The 23,518-nt window shown below is 42.6% G+C and overlaps 1 protein-coding gene across 1 annotated transcript in view; it reads right to left on the bottom strand.

Annotated features, from left to right (window-relative positions):
- Positions 1–23,518, bottom strand: part of LOC144820356 (rap guanine nucleotide exchange factor 6-like) — a 754,449-nt gene that overhangs the window by 307,028 nt on the left and 423,903 nt on the right. Inside the window, exon 4 of the mRNA XM_078677919.1 lies at positions 6,363–6,446. Coding sequence (XP_078534045.1) covers positions 6,363–6,446 — 84 coding nt within the window. The remainder of the gene's footprint in view (positions 1–6,362; positions 6,447–23,518) is intronic.

The following is a 23,518-nucleotide window of genomic DNA, read 5'->3' as shown; positions in this document are numbered from 1 at the left end:
TTTCATAACTTCTTTTTTGTGGAATTTGAGCACGGGTTTAAATTGATGTGGCAGTTAAGATTTTATGTAAAGATGTGTTCCTAATCTTTCCTAGACCTGATGAAGCTCCAGGAAATGTTTCAGAAACTAAACAGGTTAGCGTCGAAGATCTGTAAGTATGATGTTTGGACCAGTAAAATATAGATGGAGGAAACCAAGAGGAGCCGTGATGAAACCATAAATGTATTCTTTGTTACTCTTTGGTGGAATGCTGATGGACGTATTCTTTATAGTGCTTAATTCGATATTCAAATTTTGGATATTGAGCAATCTAATAGATGTACTATACTAGAACATGCATACAAAAAAATAAAGTGGACCCCATTAGGTGTGCAATTATTTACCTGGGATTGTTGTCTGTTGCTTTACTTTAAATTCTACCAGTCCTATGTAGAAATAACTACCTAGCCACCCAGGATATGCCAGCCAACTTAACACCTCTGCTGAGAGCAGAGGAAGCAGCCATGGCACATATGGACTGGGTGTGAATGTCCTCTGGAGGGAGTTACTTTGCCAAGGCATAGCAGATCTTGACAAATAGGATGACCCAATAAGAAATGGAGGGTTTTGGTTCCCGAATTGCCTTTGTTGACTCCAGCAAAGGACACTGCGCTGATCATCCACTCTGTCCTGTTGAGGGCAGTCGATGAAGTAGGAGAAAGGGTGGGATGAAAATGGAAGGATGACAGTCTGGACCAAATGAAAGACCAGAATCAGGGAGGGCTGGGCAGGTAGAGATGGAGGACCTACTGGGCGGGTTAGGAAACTGTGAAAGGGGTCAAACAGAGAGGGCATGAAGTTCTCAAATACTATGAGCTGACGTTATTGCTACCATCAGCACTGTCTACAGAAATCAAAAAGACAACTGAAACATGAAAGGAGAGGCCATTCAGAAAGACAACCCAAGATTCAGATCACAATGAAGAACAATGAACAGTGTGGAAGTAAACAGGTAAAGCAAACCTTTCATAAAACATGCCACAACAGGTGACTACAACAGTGATGGCTGATCTTAGAGACATTTGAAAGCTGGAAGGACAGTCATATGACCTTTGAATGCTGCTGCTCTCAGTCCCATGAGTGCAAAAGACAGACAGTGTGAAACAAACAATGTCAGAAAGGCTTGATTTAAGGGATCCCAGACTTCTGAGTCTATCCACTGCACAAATTTGTTCCGGAGACCTGCATAAATGTATTTCATAGCAGGCTGTCAGGTAGCCAAGACGATGTTTGCAACTTCGTCAGCTAGGCAAAGGTTTTCTAGATGGCACCGATTAACCTCAAGGACTGCAGCCACAGCTTTTGAGGGTTGGGGCGAAGGTCCTGATCATCCTGCTGTGAGAGCAAGTCCACCATGCATGGGAGAATAAGAATCAGACGAAAGCGGAGTACGAAAAGATTGGAGTACCAGATTCTCCTTGGCCGGTCCGGGTCTAGGAGGATCTGCTGTCCGATTATGCATGCAGCAGGCCTTGAGACAAGCTGACCTTGAAGGCTTCCCTAGGAAACCCTTCAGAGGGAAGTGTACGACAGAAAACGGAGAATATTTCTTGTTCTGGGCCACGGTAAAGAGGTCCATGGATCGATACTCCAATCGCAAGAAGATTACTTCCATCACTTCAGGTTGCAGTTTCATTCTCCCAGTGGCTCTGTGGCCTGGGGATCAATATTACCCACTCCAGTTGGTGTTGCGATACGCAGTGATTCAGGTTTGCAGTCAATCAGAGTGGATGCACAGTGATAAGCAGTCGTTTTGTCGCTCAGGCAAGACCACTGGATCTCCACAGCGCTTCTACATTTGTGCGATAAGTCCTCCTGATTCCAGCTGCTGGTCTTGGGACAGTTTCTTGTTGCTAGATTTAGTAGATGCTCAAAGCACATACAAAAATGAAAAACATCTTTAATGCACATGAATAATAAGTCACTCCCTGTTTCACCGCCCTCACACAGTGGACCGACTTCTGGTTCCAATTTGGAAGCTGCCCACTATGTTCCCATATTAGTAGTGTTCTGATGAAAGGTGGCTACCTCGATGAGGGTCATATCGAAATGTCGTCAACATTAACTAACAAATAAGCAATACAACTCATCCCATAAAATGGACTTATTATACCCAAAGTGTTGCTCGTTATGAACTCATAATTTCTATAATTAGAGGTCTTTTATTTGTGGGTTTCCTTCTTCCATGGAGCACATACTGCACTGAAGAAAATTATTTAGTTTTTGTTCATGTTCTGTTGAAGATCCTTTCATATTTGTTTCTGTGCTTCGAAAAGTGTATAAAACGTGTGTTTTATATTAAACCACAGTGGGTGCTGGTCGTATATTGTAGCATAATAGAATTAAATGAATGCAGTGATTTCACTGATTGTTGGGAATGATATAAATGACATTTATAAAAACCAGTGTTTGAGAATACTGTGCCAGACTCAGGGGCAACCTTGTGGATGATGCTGGGGTCCACAATTTCTGTTTAGCCACCAGAGCCTGTAGAGGCGAGGAATTCGGAGGCGTCGGAGGCGTCAGTCACCAAGAATGAAGGAGGAGTTCTGCCTTTGAAGAGTGACCCAGAAGGTGCCAGAGCCACTCTAAAGAAGTCAAACATGGCCTACCAGAAGATCTCAATTTGCAAGAGGTAAGCAACTGAAGTAACAAATTCCGGTTGAATGATTCTGCAGCTTCAGAATAGGATTAGAAGACAAGGAAGAGCTCAGCATCGGGGAACTTTGCCACGACTCCAACAGTCCATGAAAGAGGACAGTGTTTTCAAGAAAGTTGTGGATTTCAACCTACTATGGTGCTCTATGTGTTTTTTGCGAGAAGACGTCACTTAGCTAGAGATTTTCCTGTAGGGGAAGGAGTACACGTTGGCATGTATATGCAGTCCTTGCCCAAAATTAAATTGGCCTCTTGCTCCCTGATGGCCTTCAGGTAAATCAGGAAACACAAGCTGAATGCTAAGGTGGCATGATAGGATCCAAGACATTACATGGAGGTTTTGTGTGGATCTAATTCAGACATTGGCAGTTAAGACAGGGCTTGAAACCTTCAGGGAGACGTGATTTAGTCACAATTGAAGCTGAGAACTTTTCATACATGAAGCATGGAGAGAGAGAGAGCGAGCGAGCGAGCGAGCATAGGCCATCTATGAGGCACAGAAAAACAGGAATGCTGACCATTATAAGCAGGTGTAGTCAACTCATGCGGGTTGAGTTGTGACTGAAGCCTCATGGTGCCACCAGGTGGTTCTGTAAAAAACTACTGCGGAGGAAAAAGTTTACCAGACCAGTCTGGTGCCTCAGAGGACATTCATTGGTTGAGAAATTTGCTGGAAGAGGTCTCCACCAAAATACTACCACAGAACTCTACCATGAGTGCAGAGACATGACAGGCTGACAGTTGAGGAGGCAGCTTGCATGAGGTGATGGTCCAGGCTATGGCCCCACTATAAAGGTACATATTTACTTACATGTCTCTGCCAGTTCCCTCACAGCCGGTCAGAACTTTAAAAACTCAATTTTCAGGCTCAGTTTAGAAGGAAGGCCTTTGGGAACACATCACCATGTTTCTCAATTAAGCACTCTGTACAGCAGAAACTACAGAAAAGCGAAGGGGGACTGTGTTCATGCGCCTTCTGAGAAAAGTACAGCATCACAAACAAACATATTAAGCCAGCTAAGGGCTATTCATAATAACATTTTCAGAATAGATTTATATTAAGAAGCTAAAAGGAAGGAAAACGAAATGTTGGCTGCCCAGTGGTAAACACAGGTTTCTCTAGGTAAAACATTATTAGCATGATTTTTCATCTAACAAACTACCTGCTATTTAGAGAAGTGTTCAGTACTTTTCACTTCATCATCCTTTAGGCGCAACAGAATTATCAATTACCATTTATAACAAATGTCATGTGCCGGGAACTTAAATTATGTGTACTGAGATGGATTATTCGAGTGGGGACACATTTTAAACCAGACCGTTTTTATTTATCGTTTAAGCATGGACTTTTACCTCGAATTAGGTAATATACTGTGCATTAAACTTAAAGGGACAGCAGTGCAGCATACAAGACTAATCAATCTCAAATAATTTTACCAAAAGTCTATGATCCAACTGCTGGTTGGGTACTGAACCGCTGCCCTCCAAGGCTACAAAGTATGTCAAAGATCACTTTAAAATCCTATTTTTATAAATGTACATGTTTTATTTTAAAGTCTGCGCAATATGTCAATTTTCCACGTACAAATCTAGGTCCCGGAACTAAAGGAAAGGCGTATGCTAGAAGAAACAGTGCTTATGGTGCAGACAACTCTTTATAAATATAATCTTAGAAGCAAAAGTGGATAACCTTAATCTTTTAGATACACTTCACTGCAGCAATTCTCTTGATATCGCGAGCTTAGCTCAGAAGAGCCAACATGTTTACATGGCACTGCTGCTCCCTTCAAAAGCATTCTTCAGAGCCCCGCCTGTCCTACCCAAATCTGTCAGAAAGCCCAGATATGTATGACATCAACCGGGCTAACAGAACAGCACTGAATAGTGCCAGGAGTTTTAAAGAGCTTCATAGCTGGCATTAATGGTTGCATTGTAATGGAATTCAAAACATGTTGAAAGCGTAGAAGGAACCAGATGTGTTGAGGCTACTTGTGACCACATGGGCTAAATACACTGATGTTCTCTCTCCCCTGACTGTGCAGCCCTCGCTCAATCGGTGCTGCCTTTACAAGGACTGCGCCTGCTCAGTCAGTGATGCCTTCCGGAACAAACCAATATTCCAGATGGGGTGCACTAATACCATGCACAGAAGGACCATTTTTTCTAAATCGAATTGTTGTTTTTAAGCAAAAGAGCAGACTCCTTAAGCACTGCTCACAGGTAGCTTAGGGGCATATGCATCAAGCCCATTTCCCGTTCGCAAACAGGTCTATTCTCAGAATCGGACCGTTTGCGAATGGGAAAAAGCCTTTTGGGATGTATCATCCCAAAAGGCCATCGCAAAATAGGGAATCACAAAATTTGCGATTCCCTATTTTGCAAATGCATTTAAGAAATCGCAAATTGCGATTCCTTAAATGTAATTCTGAAAGCACCCAAGTTGTGCGAATTTGCCTCAAGAAATCGCAAATTACCACCAACTTCAAGTTTGTGGTAATTTGCGATTTCTTTGAAAAATGCACTTTTTTTGCAGTTTTCAAAGTGCCATGTAATTCACATACATGCCCTTAAGGCATGTGTGTTCGCCACATGTGCACACATGCATATTTCAGGGGTGCAACAGGGTGTCTTTTTGACACTCTTGCACCCTTGAAATTGCATTTGCAATTTGCGAGTAGGTAATGGGTACTTGCAAATTGCAAATGTCTTCCCATTCATTCCTATGGGCCTCTAGGCACATCGGAATGAATGGGAAAGTATTCTTTAATTGTGAATCGCAATTTGCGATTCGCAATTAAGGAATATGTAGGAATCGCAATTAATATTGAGATCCCTACATACATTTCATTTTGCAAGTCCTTAATAGCGATTCGCAAAAAATCACTATTAAGGACTCGAAAAACTGTGCTTTGTTACATATGCCCCTTAAATCCTTATTCTTGACTCTCCTCAGTACTGATTTTTAAAAAAACAATGAAGTGACCTCAAGACTTAACTCCTAATGGGGCTTTTTGGACACCTTATGTGAATATATTCATTATAGAGCATACTTTGGTGGCTGTCACTTTAAGAATTTTGCAGCGCGTTATCAGCTGGTGACCAGATTATTTACCAGCCGGTTGTAGGACAATGGCAAAGGCCAACAAGAAACCTCAAAAGGCTTATCAATCATTCTGACTTGAGTCTAATTCCCTACTCATCCAGTGATCGAAAGGACTTTTAATCTTAATGCGTTCATTTACAGAATTTGATTATTTACATATGGACATCTGTGTAATCACGATACCAATATGACGTCAGTCTTGTGTGCATGCCAGTGATTGTTTTCCCATCACTCCTTTTGAAAGAAAAAGGCTCTGTTTGAGTGTCCACAAAGCCCTGAAGAGAGCCAATATAGATAAAGAATTATGAAAACTACAACCCTTTGCTCCATTTATGTTTCTGAAGTAAAACTGGAGCTTTGTACAAATGGGTTAGTCTTTTGGAACAAACAAATACTCATATGAACAATGACTGGGTAGGAAATCTACATTGCATAAAAAATGATTACACCTCTATTATTTCGCAACACATTCACAACGATGATATGGCACGCCACACCAAAAGGCTAACATTTGAGTAGACTAGAAAGAAACAGAAAATGCCCCACAGGGAAGCAAACATACCTGCTCCTGGGAAGAAACATAGATTCCTTGATGAAGACAGAGCCGGAAAGAAGGATATACCAACAGGTGCCGATATCATCAGGGCTGCAATGAAACCGGACAATATGGTGAGACAAGCAACACAAATATCAAGATCAATTCACCAAACTAGCCAGAACCACAAAACTGTTGCTCAAATAGTGATGAGATTATTTAAGAGTGAAAAAACTGTGCGGAAGCTTGAATTTTTAAAATAGCATGGGTAATTGCTGTTTTATTTTGGAATACTCTTAAGTAACATAGATACCTTATCAAAACCATGTAAGAAACGAAGGTTGGCTCCATCTTTTACTCCGAGCCCTTACTCAACAGTGGAGTTAGTCCTGGTAATTCCCTCCGCCAAGTTAGGCAGGGACCACCAATACTGGTAACAGTTGCAAGAGTCTGCAACAATATAAATTCTAAGAATATCAGATCAAATTTGCCACAATGGAGTCTTGTCTTATGACGATCCTGAAGCCAATTATTGCTAAATGCACACAACAAATGATGGCAAAATGTACTCTTCAGGCTAACCAAGTGGATAAAATCACAGTTTGTTTGTAGCCTAGGACAGTACAGAATGTATTTCAAAGGTTTCCAACTTAATAGGACGCTGGCTGAAATGTCATCCCCCAGCCACTGTCCGTGCAGGTAGCAGCGGTGGGGCCGTGTGGGGGGGGATTTCGAGGGACGTTACAGAGGGAAAATTAAATACATAATTAATTTTACCCCAGCATTGTCCCTCGAAATCCCCCCCCCCCCCACCCCCACATGGCCCCACCACTGTTACCTGCACGGACTGCGGCTGGATCCCACGGAGAAAGGAAAATAGGTCCACAAACCTTTTACGCTACGGACGTGTTTTGTAGTCCTAGCATGGCATCTTAGCACCACAAGCTACTAGTAGCCCTGCAAGGCACGAGAGGAGTTATTTGCTGGACAGAGCACCCGTGCAAATTTTGAGATACATTTTACAGCAAAAATTTAAAAAGGCAACCATATAGCACCTTAAAAAACAATAAACAAAAGTAATATTTTTAAAACCTACTTTCACAAAAACAAACTTTAACAGAGCTAATCCAAGATCTTTAAAGGCCTCTTTGAAGTCCCCCAACTTCATAAGCACATTTGGGTATAGGTACTGGACCCCGAACACCTCCAAATCAGAACTTTGCGGGAATGACACTTTGTTAACTGCTTTCTGTGTTGGCCTCCTGCCTGCTGATTGCCTGGGAGTGAGAAGGACTGGACCTGTTCTCTACATCCTTGGACCCAGGTTTCTACAAGGGCTTGCTCTCTTGCCTCCTGTTCTCTGAAGTCTCAGGGTCACGAAAGACTTCTTGCAGCCCTGCTGGTGCTGCTAGACTCTGCAGTCTCTGGCTCCTACCCTTTCCCGAGGTGCCCCTCCAGTCCTGGTTCTCAGAAGTGAGTTCTGCAGCTGTTTTCTGAATAGAAAAAAAAGTGACGCAGTTGCGCCGACTGAAACTGATGCAGTGCCTTTCAACACTGATGCAGTACCAATTCAATGATGACGCGGATCCCAACTTCGAGGTTTGACAACACAGACCCAATTCCAAGACGCCACTGCAAGGTTCGACTTCGACGCAGCACCCATCCTTCAACACCAACTGAGAGGCTCGACTGAGGCATCGGCCTGACTGCATGAATCGGAACTGACGCATCTAGTCTTCGACGCTTGATGCATGCAAGGTACTTTTTCAGCAGGCCCTGCGTGGGTCCTGTAGTCGGCCTGCATTCTATCAAGGTTCGCCGGAATTTTGTCTAGTGTTACATTAAGAAAACCTTTAGCGCTATTGACTTCTAAAAACAGTTTTGGGATTTAAGCTTTAAAAGTTCATATCTCAAGTTCTACTTATTGAATATTTGTCATTGTGGTCTTATGTTACTCAGATAAATATTCTCTATTTTTCTAAACTGGTGTGGAGCCTTTTTGTGGTGTTTTCACTGTGTTTCTGTAATTGTAGTTGCACAACTACTTTATACATCTAAAGTTAAGCCTGACTGCTCTGTTCCAAGCTACCAGAGGGTGATCACAGGCTAATTTTGTTTGTGTGTCTGAATTAACCCGATTAGGATTGTTGTCCCTACTTGGACATGGTATAAACCTCTTCCAACTAGACACTCTATTTGCAACAATGAAGTAGTAAGAGCTATAATAGGACGTCCTCTAGAAGCTGAGGTAAGTAAAATAAAATGGTTTTAAATGCATGTTGTGTGCACGAGGGTGTGCGTTTGTGTGAGAGAAAGCAAGTGTATGTGTGTAGCATGTGCCTGTATGTGTGAGCCTGTCTGTTAAAGTGAGTGAGTGACAGATAGTGAAAATGAGTGAGACTGAAGGGTAGATTTTTCAAGACGTTCCACCAGTGAAAAATGATGCAAATTGGTGGTAAGTCTTGATAAACTATTTACTTTCCAGGAATAAACTTTTTCTACAGGTAAGTAGCGCGAGCTCTTTTTGCTACTTGCATCAAGGGGGCATGCAATCTGTTTTATGTGGGCGTTCCGAAGCTACAACCCAAGTCTTTGGTTGAAATTGCAAACTAAGTTGGCGAAATGTTTTAATTTTGTCTTGTCACAGTATTTTGTACTGGAAGTTTAACCTTCAAGTACAATCCTACGCTAGCCATTTTGCATGCTGCTATGAACCATGGTGCAACAAATGTGTGTGTGGTGCTAGGCAGCCTGTTTGTGCACCCGGGCTGGGGAAAGTGAGTAGCAGCGGCATATCTTAGTAGATATGGCTCTGCAATGTTCTCACCCCCAGTGTAAAGTAGTATAGCAACTTTGGTTACTGAGCTGCATGCCAGAATGTTTTCTTTCTCGTAAATGTAATCTAAGTGTTGGTATGTGTGACTCAAAGAGTGGGAATACGTGAGAGAAAGACTGACTGCAAGAAAGTGCGAGCATGTGGGAGATAATGACTAAGTAGGAGAGTGAAGGAGTGTGAGTGAGAATGAGTGACAGTGAGATAACTTATCTGGGAGTGGGAATGAATGAGTGTGAGTGTCATTGAGTGAATACGAGTGAGAATGTGATGTTATGTTTACAAGTCTGTCAATAATACACATGGGCATAACTATTTTTGTTTTATTAAACTTTTTACTCTCGCTCTGATTTACCAACACATTTCTCTTGCAGCACACACTAGGTGCAACTATTCAATAAAGACAGTTTGTGGTATTAGAATTTAGGGTCCCAGTGCTGGTCCGTGTTTTATGGTACAAAAGATACCACCCCCTTTTGTACCACTTGGTCCGTGTTTTATGGCACTATATTATCTTCAGATGAACACAATTGTTCATGTAGTACTAGGAGAAACAATTAATCTGATCAATTCTCAAACAGGGAATTAAGGGCATATTGGAAATAATCTTCAAATACTAACCTTACACAAACCATTCTACAAAAGAACACAGCATTTTACATGAAACACGACAAAAGCCTAATTTTAATAGTAACACAGAAGGTTAGCTACTTCAGAAATCAGCATAACGCATCCCACTCATTTGCCTAACACACTGGTGACAGCATGGTTATTAACTGCTAATGTTTAAAGTAGAAAATGGGGGCACGTGACTCCGCTCTCGGTCAACTGTCAAAGGGATTAGAGTCACAGGGAAGGCAAGAGCGGCAGCAATTCGGAATCACATCGGATAACATCTCTTTATACCGAGGCGGCTACTAAATCGGAGAAGGTTCTAGAAAACCCTGCTACTAAAGGCTTAAAATACCACACTATAACGTCATTAAAGAATATTTCCACCCAGAAAACTCACAGGCTCAATCGTTTTTCATCGTGTGAGCGAATTTATTTCAGCCCTATTTTAGTGTACTCTGTCAAGGAACCGCTGCACTATGCACGTGACATCTGACCTGTATGGAACATGGTGGATGAATACCATAAAACGTGACTGCTGTCTGGATGCTTCTTTCTAGCCTATGTAAATGACAGTCCACAGGACTCCCCAGTAAAAGTTGCTCAATTCAGGGCCCGGTTTGCAAACGTTTTTGTGGACACACGAGATCAGTCTCCAAGTACATAAAAACACCAGTGAGGGCAAATTTCCAATTCCTATTCACAGAATCTGTATTGGTGGAATTTCGCTCTCTAAGAGGGCGACTGCAAATGTACAAAGTACACCACAATGATGACATTGTCAAAATCTCAAGTTTAGGGGTAGTGGCATGTTTGTAGGAATAACCTGGTGGTCTGACCTACAAAAGCAAGAAAACTTCCACTTTCCTCCATCCTTTACACATCGACGAACCAAGAAGCACCCAGGCTCCGACTCCCATGACCAATCACAACACTGCTGTGCAGCGTTGTGATTGGTTTGAGCACTGTGGCGGCGCCTAGCCAGAAATAGGAGGCTGGGCATGTTCTCCTTCGGGCTGTACAACACAGCCCAGTTTAGAAAATGTCAAGTGCGCATGACGGTCTGGCCAGCCTGAAAAGGCCGGCCAAGCAGTCACGTGCACTTAGGAGAGGGCCACCTCTCCTTCCCCTGCTCTGCGGGAAGCTCAGGCCCGCCTCCCCCGTTTTTTTTGTAGCCAATAATGAAAAATAAAATGCTAATAACATTGTTGTTATTGTTTTATTTTTCTTGTGGGGCGATGCTCCTCCGCCTTAGCGGAGGAGCCACCACCGGTCTTATTCCTGGGCTTTTTTAATCTACAAATAAGCCTTCATGGTATGAGTTAGCAGACATTGTCAGGAGAGGTTTATCTGCACCCACTCACCCTGCTGAGCCATCACCAATTCACTTCATTGGTACACTGCAGCATGTGGCCATCACACATTGAAAAGAAGCAGCAACCAAATCAAAGCAATTGCAAGGAGCAGTTCAGTTACTACAGGTACAGGTAATTTTCTACTGTATAAATTGTAGTAATGTGGTAGTTAACAATTTAGCCAAGAGCACAGAATCAATCTCATTTTGTCTGTGATGATTACACCATTGCTTTTTAATTCATAGTTTCCATAATTTATGATACATCAGGCTTAGGCCTTCGTTGCCAAATCGGAAGAGAAGAGACAGCACCAGGAAAACGTCACTTGTTGCCTAATAGGACTTCCCCGTAGGCACATAACGCAGCAAGTCTGATAACATGAGCTACAAAAAAGAGTGCGGGATACAGGTAGAGACAGAGATTTTATTAACTTTAGCATCCACTTATCCAGGTTAATGGGCACAGAACTCAAAGGAACAAACATGTTAACCTCCAAGGAGGAGAATAAATGTAGCTCACTTTTTATTGTTATGTAAAGAGCGTTGTTATGGCATTTTAAAATATCACAAATTACTTTTAAAGATTGATTGTACTCAGATTAAAGATATATTTGTTTTTTAAAATACTTTTGCGGAAGTCTATTATAATGAACACGTCGCAATGATTATGTAATGTCAACGTATATGAACTCATTCAACTTTGTGCAAATTGAAAGGAACCAAATCAATAAAAGAGAAACAAATAGACCCAAACTAAAAATAATCGGAGTGGACTCCTCTTATATAGTAAGCGCACAAATCTTGTGGAAGAAAAGTCCCAGACCTTGATATGGTTTCCTAGGTCCATAGGATGCTTTGGTCACTTTGCGAAGAGCAAAAACACAAGAAAACATGAACCTCGTAATGAACCACGGGCCAAGTAAAAATGTGTCTTCTAAATGTGAGCCATGTACCCAAGATGAAAGAATATCTAACTGCAACATGTTCGCAATGGAAAATGCCATTATAGCTTCACAAAGAAGGAGCTTATATTTTGTGGTCATTATTCAAAGATAGCTAAAACTCAGCTTAGCAAAGGTGATGACATTTCGGTAGACTGCCTAGAAGAGTGTGTAGTGCTTTCTCGCCCTAAGTGCACCAGGTATGCCCAGACGTGGGTCCTGGGCTCACTGTGCCACTGGAATCAAGCTATCCTGGCTGAAGAGGGGTGAAACCCCGAAACCGGTCCTAGGATGCTTGTTTCCGGTCCAGGTAGGACTGGCTTGGCTTGGCCGTTCGGGCTGGACTGTTCCTATAAGGAACAGGGTCAAGACTGATTTGCATATGGCCAGGTCTAAACTGGGGTGGCATGGTGAGGAAAAGAATGATGGATTTAGCTCAGATCTCTTGACTGGGGGTGAATGTTTTGATTTGTTCTGCATTCCGTCCATCAATTGTGTGTCTTTTGCTAGAAGCGTGTGTAGGCTGTTCTACACTGTACTTGCTGTTTCTCAGACAACTGGTGAAAACTCATGGGCTTATGGCATTATGGGTTAGGTACAGGCAAAAGGTGTCTACCAGAAAAAATTGTTGAATCTTTGGTTGGGCTTAAAATGAAATATCCGCTAAAGGGTTAGTGGCACAGCAATATTGTCAGCACCAGAAGTTGGTGCGATCAAACCTCCTTCGCTAACTGAGAATCTAGATAAAACTAAGGCAGCACAATGTCTTGTTCTCAGAGCAAAGAAATGAACCTGGTCTGAGAGTTGCTTTTTCTGGCAAGACACAAAGGTAGGGCTCATGATCATCCAGGGTCCCCCACTCCACAAGTATGTAAGGTGAAGTAATGTCCACTAAAAACACTATATCTTCCGATAAAAATAATTTAAAGGTAATGTCTACTAAAAACACTATATCTTCTGATAAAATTAATCTAAAGATCAAAACTCTTTGCCGTAACTGAAAGCTACCTAAACCCTATGTAAGGGTTGAAAGGATGCAAATGCTCATGGCTCTTCAAAGGTTTTGATAAGGTTCTAACAGCTGTCCACTGGCATCTCAGCCTGGGGATAAAAGACCCCAAGAAAATCCAGACACAGTAGAATTCAAAGACCACCCGTTTTTCTGTGACAAACAAGAAAACTATTTGGTCAGCTCCTTTCTATGGAATACCTGGTCCTTCAGCAGGAGCATGACTAAGAACTGCTAAATTCTGTTAATTAATACACAGGGGTCTCTCGGCAACGTTGACTTCCTGGCATACACCAGTAAATCCCACCTACCAGTCATTAATGACTGCATTTTTGACATCAGAACAGACCATACATATTGTAGTAGACAGCGTGTAGACATAAATGGCTACACTTCCTGTCTGAGACAGACTTCCGGCAGAGACACTGCCTACTACCAGACGGTAATGAGGGTGTGGGGATTCCCTTCATACAATGGGCTAAACAAAGTAAATGACAAACAAGGAGGTTAAAGCATTAAATGTTTTGCAAAGTGGGATAACAGGTGTCTCCACAACACGGGATGTAACACCCAATTACATAAAATCATTTACAACACTACAAAAGGAATTCAGTCTACTCAAGTCCCAGTTCCTTCAGTACCTGCAACTTCGCCATGTATCTATATCCTACTTGAGCACCTTAGATGATCATCCAGAGAATAACCCTTTGGCGATAAAGCTGATCAAAGGCGAATTACCAGTCAAAAAGATATCAAAATGTTACAAAAACATGACGATACTGCAGCCTCTTGGAAGACAAAAATTGGCATGCCACATGAAAGGACCTTAGGCAGATTGCTATCTCCACCTGCCACGGACGTATACAATTTAAATAGCTATGCTACACCTCTGTACCAGGACAAGGCGCTGGCATATGGGAAGGGATTCTTCCTCGATATGTATGAGGTGTCAGGAAAATGACAGGGAATTCATGCACACAAGCTACTAAAGATGAAATATATTTCCCAGGAATTGACCTTCAGCCAAGGGGGAGCAGTAAATCAGCTCTCTAGGCCTGTAAAGGTAGTAACAATAGTTGCTTGACCTCCAATGAAGAGAGATTAGCTCATGGCTTTCAGGCCCTGAATTATTTCCTCGGACATAGCCCCCCCCCCCACCCGAGGATGAGAGTGACCTATGAGGAGGTCTGCATGGTCATTCTACCTCCCACGGAACATTTTTCCATAAGGGAGAGGAGGTGTTGTCCTGCCAGAGCCACATACCTTTTGTTATGAAAATCTAAGTCAGACACCTGGTAACCCCCTCTTTGCTTCCACAGTGATTTACAATGCTGTCATCTGCTCGAGAGTTATTTTATGTGTTAACTACCTTTGGATTTGAGAAGCAAATACCTGAACGGCTTCTGAAATGCCCTACTTCTCAAATGTACTAGATGAAAACGCTGCATCCTGCTGTATCCAGGTCTAGATCAATGGCTCCCTCAAAGCCATTCCTCACCCACTTCCACAGCCATTGTGAGCGAGAACTAATGGTGGGTGAGGAACATCAACACCCCTGAGGTCCAACTGGAATACATCATTCACCATCTCAGTCTTCTCAAGAACTCCGGGAGACCAGTATCACAGCATCATAATCATGGTAGCAGAGGGCTGAACTGTGTAGTAGCATACGCAGCTTGAGGTGAGGACAGATCCACTAATTCACACACACTCCGAGAGGACTCCCACCTGCTCCTGCATGCTCACTCATTGGCTCGAGCCAAAAGAGGGGGACGGAAGCTTGATTAACCACCCATATTAATAGAAACTATATGTAGATTGGATTAGAGTTAGTTGGATACATTGCGACTTTCAGAAACACCACTTGGGATTTTGCTTTATAGCCATTTGTCAATTAGCTTCTTGAATATTTAATTTAGGCCTTTGAAAATCTCATCTGAAGCAAGGAAGAGTCACGAGAATTTTGCACAGCTAAGTATACTGAGAGAATATTAAAAGGCCAGTCTTAACAACTGTCAAATAAAGTGCATGGCAATAAACTCTGAAATGTTAGAGAGATCAGAAAGTAGAGTAACTTATAAAGGAACACTAAGTTTAACATTTTTAATAAGAGAAATAGGAGGCAATATTGACCTCAAAGTCAATATTAATTTTTCAAGAGTCGTTTACCATGTGTTGGACCTTGAAACCCTCTTCAAGTCTCAGAATACTGCGCTCTAACATTAACCAACCTACTACGTTTGTCCTCAACAAGTAAGTGAGCACACTAACACAGGAAAGGGTCTGCGCTATTCCAATCTGGAAATGATTACTAGCATGTAGAAGAAGAAAGAAACTAATCTCTGTACGAACATTTGCCACAAATATCAATTTTAGGATACCTTTTTAATATTTTTTTAGTCGAGAGTGTCCAAGAGTGATTCCGCGATATACAGCAAAATGGCCCAATCACCACACCAAGCTCGCTGTCTGCTTTCAAGAGCAGAACAGCTTTCACACTGTGACAGGTGAAGAATGCAGACTGGAATGTACAGAGTCTGGTATGGCTGCAGAGGTGCTTATTAAACTGTTGACATAATGTCATGATAACTACTATCAGAAGAAAGGGAAGTCGAGTTTCGGCTTCCTAAACCAATTTAGCATTTAATGAACGCTTTTGAAGAGTGTTTGCTTTGCCGTTCTATAGTTTAGAATACTGTCTTTCCACCTCATGAATAATAAAGTTGATTACAGACTGCAAACACACCCTTTAGATAAGAAGAATAGCTCAGTGTGCCAACTGGGTCAGCACTGGAGGTTTGCTTCCTTCTGGCTCTTGTTGCCTCCTACCCTCTCCTACTCCCACCTCCAGATTAGTACTCACATTCCAATCCTGCCTAAGGTTGGTCAGGTGCCAGGTGGAAGGCCAAAAAGGAGCATCCATAAACCTCTATTGCTCCGTCCAGTGAGATGCTATCATTTTGGTGAAGACCATTCCATCAACAGTGGCTCCATTCCCAGTCTCCCCAATATTATCCACCGTTCCTCTGTCCAAGTCTCACTGTCCCATCTCGTGTCCCCATCATTGCTAGCTGAACATAGGATCCTGGCTCAATAGAAAACCTTTGGCTTTCAGGAAGTTTTTAGTTAAGAGCTGGACAATACAGAACTCTCTCCATATAAGCATCAACAAGACAAGGTAAACATACTTTGGAACTGTGAGGCCCATTGAGGAGGTGATGGTCGATGCCAAAATTCGGCCTAGTCCACCTGAAATGCATTCATTCACTCAAGGGGTGGTTCATCGCAATTAATCACATCCAGATTTTTGCACATAAAATAGAAGAGCAGTCAGCAAAAAAAAAAAGAAAAATGCACCAGGTTCTCATAACTGCCTCACACATTGTGAGAAGTGACGGAAGATATTTTTTCACACAAACGCCTTATGAAAGAATTTATCTCACCTCCAGATGAGCAAGGTTTTTGGGCTAGAGATTTGTTGAAATTATTTTTTTCTGTGGCTTAATTTTAAATAATATTAATTGGAAGTGATATGGTTGTGTGTGCTTACTGCACGTTTTAAGCACTAATATATAGATCTGCTTAAGATGTGTCCATTACAGCATGCCGCTAAAGATAAACGATACACGTTTGTTTTTTACATTATTCTCTAGGTAAAGAAAAGAATTGTGGGTTCTTGAGGCTGTTAGAAATCATCTATAAAAGGAGAATGTTTAACTTAAAATGCTCTTCCTCTGAAGCATTACATGTCTGACAATTTATACTCAAACGAACGGGCACAAACGGATATAGTACTAGACTGATGGACCTTTGTGCCACTTTGGGTGGAATCCCAAGTAAGAGAAGATTTGACGCTAACATCTCATCTTGCAACAGCCTCCCTTCTTAACTTGGTTCACTTGAGGGATTCAGGAGGTGTTCCAGTTCATTATAGTGCCTAGAGTCTTTGCTTGGAATTAAGATTTAGGAGGTAGCTTAGGCTCTTCTGGCCTGATGCTGGACAGTTGGTAAGTCAATAACTTCTCACAGGCTAGTATCTCAGTTTTCGAAGTTTTTAGCTTGAGATCATTTATTTGCATCCACTGAACGATGGCTAGAAGGCCTTGCAGATGACACAATCCAAACAGGCTGGGATTTAATATTTTAGATTCATTTGTGTGGATTTTTAACAGTCTTAGCAGCTGAGAAAGATAACTGTCACAGGACTGAAATAGACATTGGAGGGTATCTAAAGACATGGCTATGTTCAATGGAAAATGGCAAGAGGAGAAGGGAAGGCGAGATAGGATGAAGAGGCCGTTAGATAAGAAAGTATCAATTCATTGGAGAACTTATCCTTGAATCATAATACGTTTCTATCTCTCGAGAAGGGTGGTTGATGGACTGTATGAAAGGTCGAGCAAAGATCCAAAAGCAGGCATGTCGCTACTCAATTAAAATCTACTGTAGCTTTGATCTCAATCTATGTTATTATTAGCGCAAATTCTGAGCGATTCGGTTTGGGTGTCAAAGAACAGATCAATCTGTTCAATGTTTGATGGTAATCGAAAGGAATCAGAGCGTTTAATAAGCTTGTAAAGCAGATGACTAGTTTGGATTGGGTGCTAATTAGCCGAGTGTTAGGTTTGAGTCTTTTTATGGGTTTCGTGCATAAAGGTTTGAGTTCTTCCACTCTAGCATAGCAGGTAGTTGATGACCGCACTGCTAGGATGGCAACTGAGTTGTTGATGAGGATGTCCTTGATGCATGTCTGGCCATGGATAAGCAGTTAACCTAAAGTACCTGGTGAGATAGGGCAAGTCATCTGTAGACAGAGGATAGTAGATTTTGTGGGGGCATGGGTTGTGGCGATATGTGGATTGGGCTGATGGTCCTTTTTGGTTTTACCATCACTGCATCTTTCCAGGTTTTTGGCTTTGCAGATCAAGTGGTTCAAGTAAAGAGTCACATATTTCTTGTGTGTGGGTGGTTTTGTAGAGTGAGATTTGAGATTCTGGGTTCAGGATTCAGTGTTAACCCTATAAGGTTCATTGATTCATCAAGTAGCTTCATCAATCCCGTGAAATTACTACATCTTTTTTGCCTTTCTAACTAAAATTAGAGGAATTCCTACGGGAGACCTGCACCCACAACTAGGCATGCCGCAAAGGATTGTGGAGCAGTGGCAGACCCTTGCGGTCTCACTCATGGGCAGGGCCACCCTCTTTAAAAATGATGATGCTACCGAGCTTACTCTATGTTCTCCAAATTACTCCGTACAGGATGCCCCCCAAGATTTTCGGGAGGATCGTCCATGCGATCAGAATGCTACTATGGGACAGGGGTGTCTCCTGCATCGCACTTTGAAAATTACAACGGGGTGTATACGATGGGGAGCTGGCTATACCCGATTATCCCCAGGTACTACTGTTTTGTGCAGCGTGCGACTGTCAATGACTGGGTTTTCGTGGACTCAGCTGAGAAGACATACAGATTTGGCATGGAGGCCATGGGGAGCAGTGGCTATGAGGTGGCTTATATCGACAAACGCAGCCCTACCAACTCCCACACAGACTGTGGTTCGGGTGTGGCGTGAAACAACGAGATATCCGGCCTGGAGTGGGAAATTTGCAGAGCGGACTCAGTTATGGCACAGGACTCTGTTACGATTTGGGCGCTGATAGGTATTGAACACCTAGGCAACGTGTGGAAAGGGCAGGTGATAGTGTCCTTCGAGGTGCTGCACCAAGAGTATGAGATGACGGAGACTGAACGCTACAGATATTTTTAACTGGGGCATGCCCTCCGGTGACATATGCAGGAGAGGGAGCAGCTGGTCAAGGCAGTGCCGCTGGAGGACCGTCTTCTACTGGCCCGATTGGATAGCAAGGCTGTCTCCATGACATATAGGAAGATAATGATTAATGCCCCTGACCCACTTTGGCTGCCTTACAAGAGGCCTGAGGGAGGGACGTGGAGGGACGTGGGGACACTAGACAACGAGGACTGGAATGAAGCCATCCAGGGTCCAAGAGAGGTGGCTATATGAGCCCGCTTCAGGCTGATCTAGTTGTGAACACTGCACAGGACATACTACTCCAGGGTACTGATGCAACATGCTGCAGCTCGATTGGTTTTGCAACTCCCCAGAAGGTCATCTGCATCTGCAGCCCTGAATTCACTTCATTGGATGCCATTACACAAAAGAATTTTCTTCAAACTGCTTCTCACAGTTCATAAGACCATGCAAAACACAGGACCCCGCTATTTTGTAAACCGCTTCAAGCGCTACAATCCTTCGCGCTGCCTGAGATCTTCTGGGACTAACCTTGTCCAAATCCCCAGATTTAAATACAAGACCAGAGGAGGAAAGTCCTTTAATGTTCTGGCAGCTAAAGCCTGGAACACCTTGCCCATTGACCTCAGAGTCATCAATAATGAGAACAACTTCAGGAAACTCCTTAAGACATGGGTCTACAAACTCTCCGATTCCTCTGTCCTGGCTGCTATCTAGTTCCTTTTTTTATTTCACCACGTATTCCAGTTATTCCTCCGTAACTCGCTTAGCGCCATGATGCTCCCCTGGGAGCGAACGTTCGCGCTTTACAAATACCCACAAATATCAAATGCACAAGATGGGGAGTGGGGATCTGACACTGTGCCTGAAAGGTTGTGGCAAGGAAGGTACTTTCTTCCATATCATTATGGTCATGCCCATCCATACAGCTTTACTGGATGGACGTGCTGCACGTCATGACCAGAGTCCTTGAGCAGACAGTCATCCTGGACAGTAAGTTGCTCCTTTTGAATGTTTAGGGGTAGAAGACCTGGCTATGATATTGAAGGATGTGGCTGGCAGGGGCAGCAATTGTGGCTAAGCGCAACTTTGCACGAGCCTGGGGCGCAGAGTCTCCTCCCCGACTCGCGAACTGGAAATACGATTTAGACTGGTGCCAAAGGGCAGAAAGAATGGTCTACCAGAACAGAGGCTGCCCTTGGAAATGGGACAAAGTGTGGGGTACCTTATGTACATACTGAGGCAGCTGACTGGGTGGAAGGGGGGTCAGGGACACTTGTGTAGCATTCTTCAGTTACAATTGCGGTCAAGCGAGGTTCTTGTACCATATTTATGCTGTATGCAATATGAGTGTAATTCCTGTGTCTACTTGTATGCTGGCTCTCTTGCCTGTGCACGATGTAAAATGTCTTAAACCTGGCGTTTCTGTACTCTGGGCGAGAAAGCAAAAGACACCAATTGATGGACGGAATGCAGAACAAATCAAAACATTCACCCCCAGTCAAGAGATCTGGGATAAATTCATCATTCTTTTGCTTACCATGCCACCCCAGATCAGACCTGGCCATATGCAAATCAGTCTTGACCCTGTGCCTCATGGGAACAGTCCAGGCCGAACTGCCAAGCCAGGTCATCCCTGGACCGGACGGAAACAAGCATCCTAGTACCGGTTTCGGGGTTTCACCTCTCTTCAGCCAGGATAGCTTGATTCCAGTGGCACAGTGAACCCAGGACCCAAGTCAGGGCATACCTGGCGCACTTAGGGCGAAAAAGCAAAAGACACACAATTGACTGTACTCTGAGCATGTATTTCTTTTTTTATGCAATAAAAAGAGTTTAAAAAATGAAATTGAAGTGTGAAGATGAGGCTAGATATGTAAGCACTGGAAACTCAGATATTAAAATTTAAGTGGAAAGACAGTGACCCGAGACAGAAGAAACAATAAATTACCTGTGGAGTGTTTGCCGAACACCCATGCAGTTTTGAAGTACCAACCGCAACAAATGGTGTAACAGAGACTGGAGCCCATTTTAACTATTTCACAAGACTAAATAGGGACTCAGCCTGTTGGTATTTGAAGCTGACCTGCGGGATGCACAACGATCACTGTCAGAGGTTCAGCAATGAAAGCCAGCACACAACAAGGGCAGCCACGTTCACAGAACTGAACGTTATAGTTCCCTAGTACCAATTCCAGAACAAAACGTGTGCAGATGTCCACCTGGACACTAGCAGTAAAGAGATGCGGGTACTCCTGTGAGCTATGCTGCTCTTTGAAAGGATCCATGCACAGATTTGCCGAAGGGTTGAATACTTTGAAATTCAAGTCTTCTACCAATTTAACTTGGGAAAAACGAATTCAGTTTTTTATTTTTTTACCTTTCTTAGGCCTTTATTTGAACACCTGTTCACCAGAAATGTACGGAGGCCAAGCCATTCAATATAAATTCCTTCAAGTCAGACATTCAGCAAGCAGCTTTCCATGGAATATTTCTCACTGTGAAATATCTAAACAAGCGCTTCTGATTTACTGCAGTGAAAGGTGGCACCCAGCCAGGGTGACTGTGCCAGCGATCTGGCTATTAGGAGGTGGAATACACCTTTGGGGAAAGTGAAAAATCTTAAGCGCAGGCCTGCTGCAGAACCCTCTGCATTATTAAACATCCATTGGCTGACTTTCATCGAGGGCTGAAGGAGCACAAGGAGAATGAACTCAGATGCTGCTCATAATATGGACCTGGTAAGACTGGACTCTCCCCAAGCTTCCGGGTATGTAAATATGTAAAGATAATTAGCTAGGAAGAGTACTTTCCTGCAAATGTACATTACCTGCTGTAGAGATGTTCACTACCACTGCTATACATCTATCTAATTTCAATTTTCAAGGATATGTTTTCAAGACAACGCATCTGTAGTATCCCACCAATGACAGAGGGGCAGGGGTTTGACCTGATTCACAAACCGTATCACCGTATGCAAAACCGACACAACTGGGCTATCACACAGAAGTTGGGGTGGCTGCATTTGTAAGATCAACCAGTCTATACTCCTATCCAATCAATTCCAGCCCTAGTGACAACATAAACCAACCTGGACAAAGAAGCATGCAACATGTCCTATTCACTAGTGAAGCAGTTTTGATATGTAATAAACGCCTCATCCGATGAAGATGATATCCCTTTCGAGGGTACTGGGAGGGTTTTTATGAATCAATTCAGCAAACTAAGATTTATCCCACACAGCTCAGCAAGAATGCAGGCAAAACAAGGTGGTACAGACTGGCACCAAATATTAGGAATAGCATACACAGTCAACTAAACAGAGAACATAATCAAGCGAGTAGTTGGTTTGCACATCTAGGTCTCACTGAATTGAGAAGGAACAAAATGAAATTCAAATAAAGAAATATGCTTCCACTAATAATTAATCGGACAAAAAAAAGACCAGAATTTTGAAGATGGCATAAGTCTAGAAGGTGAAGCATTAGAGCTGGCGCTTTTGCCTTGACTTTGTAGCTGGGTTGTACTTATCAGAGCATACTTATATCATATGGTTCACGTTTGGAATGCACTGTGCAGAATCCTTTTCACTTGGAAGGACCGGGCAATGGTTTTAAGACGTTCTGGTTTTGCCTGCAGTACATGGAGAACTTCATTAGCGTGGGCTTCATCTTTCATTGTCAGGTTGTCCACAGCACTCTTCTTTGCACAAATGGCCAAGAGCGCAACACTTGCAAAACACATTTACAGGCACTACTTGACGTACTTGCATGTATGTGTGCACGTGGTGATATGCTAACTGGACGCAATGAGGCTGATGAAAACGAATAATAATGAGACCTATCTATTTAGAGCACAAAATTATGACTTTTTCACTAGGTTCCTCTGCAATATCCATTTGAACGATAGAACATTAGCTACCACAATGCCTTTCATGAATTTAAAAACGAACTACTCTCAGATCAAATATGCAAAAACGTATTCTTTATCCCACTTGGAAAAGCTGGTAATCACACAAAAAGCATACGAAATTTGAAAATGTAAAAGATAAAAAATAAATAAAAATAAAATATCATTTAAACTATAGAGGACCTTAAGAAAACCAAGACTGGCCATAACCTTTCTCAGAGATTAAATGGCTGAGGTGCTGGTTAAATGTGTTCACTTCTCTACATTTCCAACGCCTAGTTTCTATCTCACTCCCAGTCAATAAGTTAGTAGAATTAAAAACAGAACTAATCAGAACCCATAGATAGATAGATAGATAGATAGATAGATAGATAGATAGATAGATAGATAGATAGATAGATAGATAATGAAATGATCTGTCAAACTGCAAGCCTGCTAAGTAAATATCAAGTGTCAGCAAGGTGACAGGGTATGCGTATATGTGAAAAACTACTCTGAATTTCTTGGACCCTGACCTTCTATAGGTTAATCAATAAGACTTCTCAACTGAAATATCAGTAAGGCGAGGCAGCAGGCAGCCCTTGTTTGTCTTGGCTAGCCTGTGCCCTTTGATATAGTGGACCACCTGGTGCTGAAAGATTGGCATAAGGGAGTGGTTGCAATAAGAGAATGACCACAGCCTGGGCCAGGTGTGGTAAGGGAAAGTAGGCATCTAAACAAGAACCCACATGTAGAAAGTGAGAAAAATT

This window comes from Lissotriton helveticus, chromosome 2_1, assembly GCF_964261635.1.
Source record: "Lissotriton helveticus chromosome 2_1, aLisHel1.1, whole genome shotgun sequence".
In the NCBI taxonomy this organism is placed as follows: Eukaryota; Metazoa; Chordata; class Amphibia; order Caudata; family Salamandridae; genus Lissotriton; species Lissotriton helveticus.
This window is presented reverse-complemented; position numbering and strand designations above follow the sequence as displayed.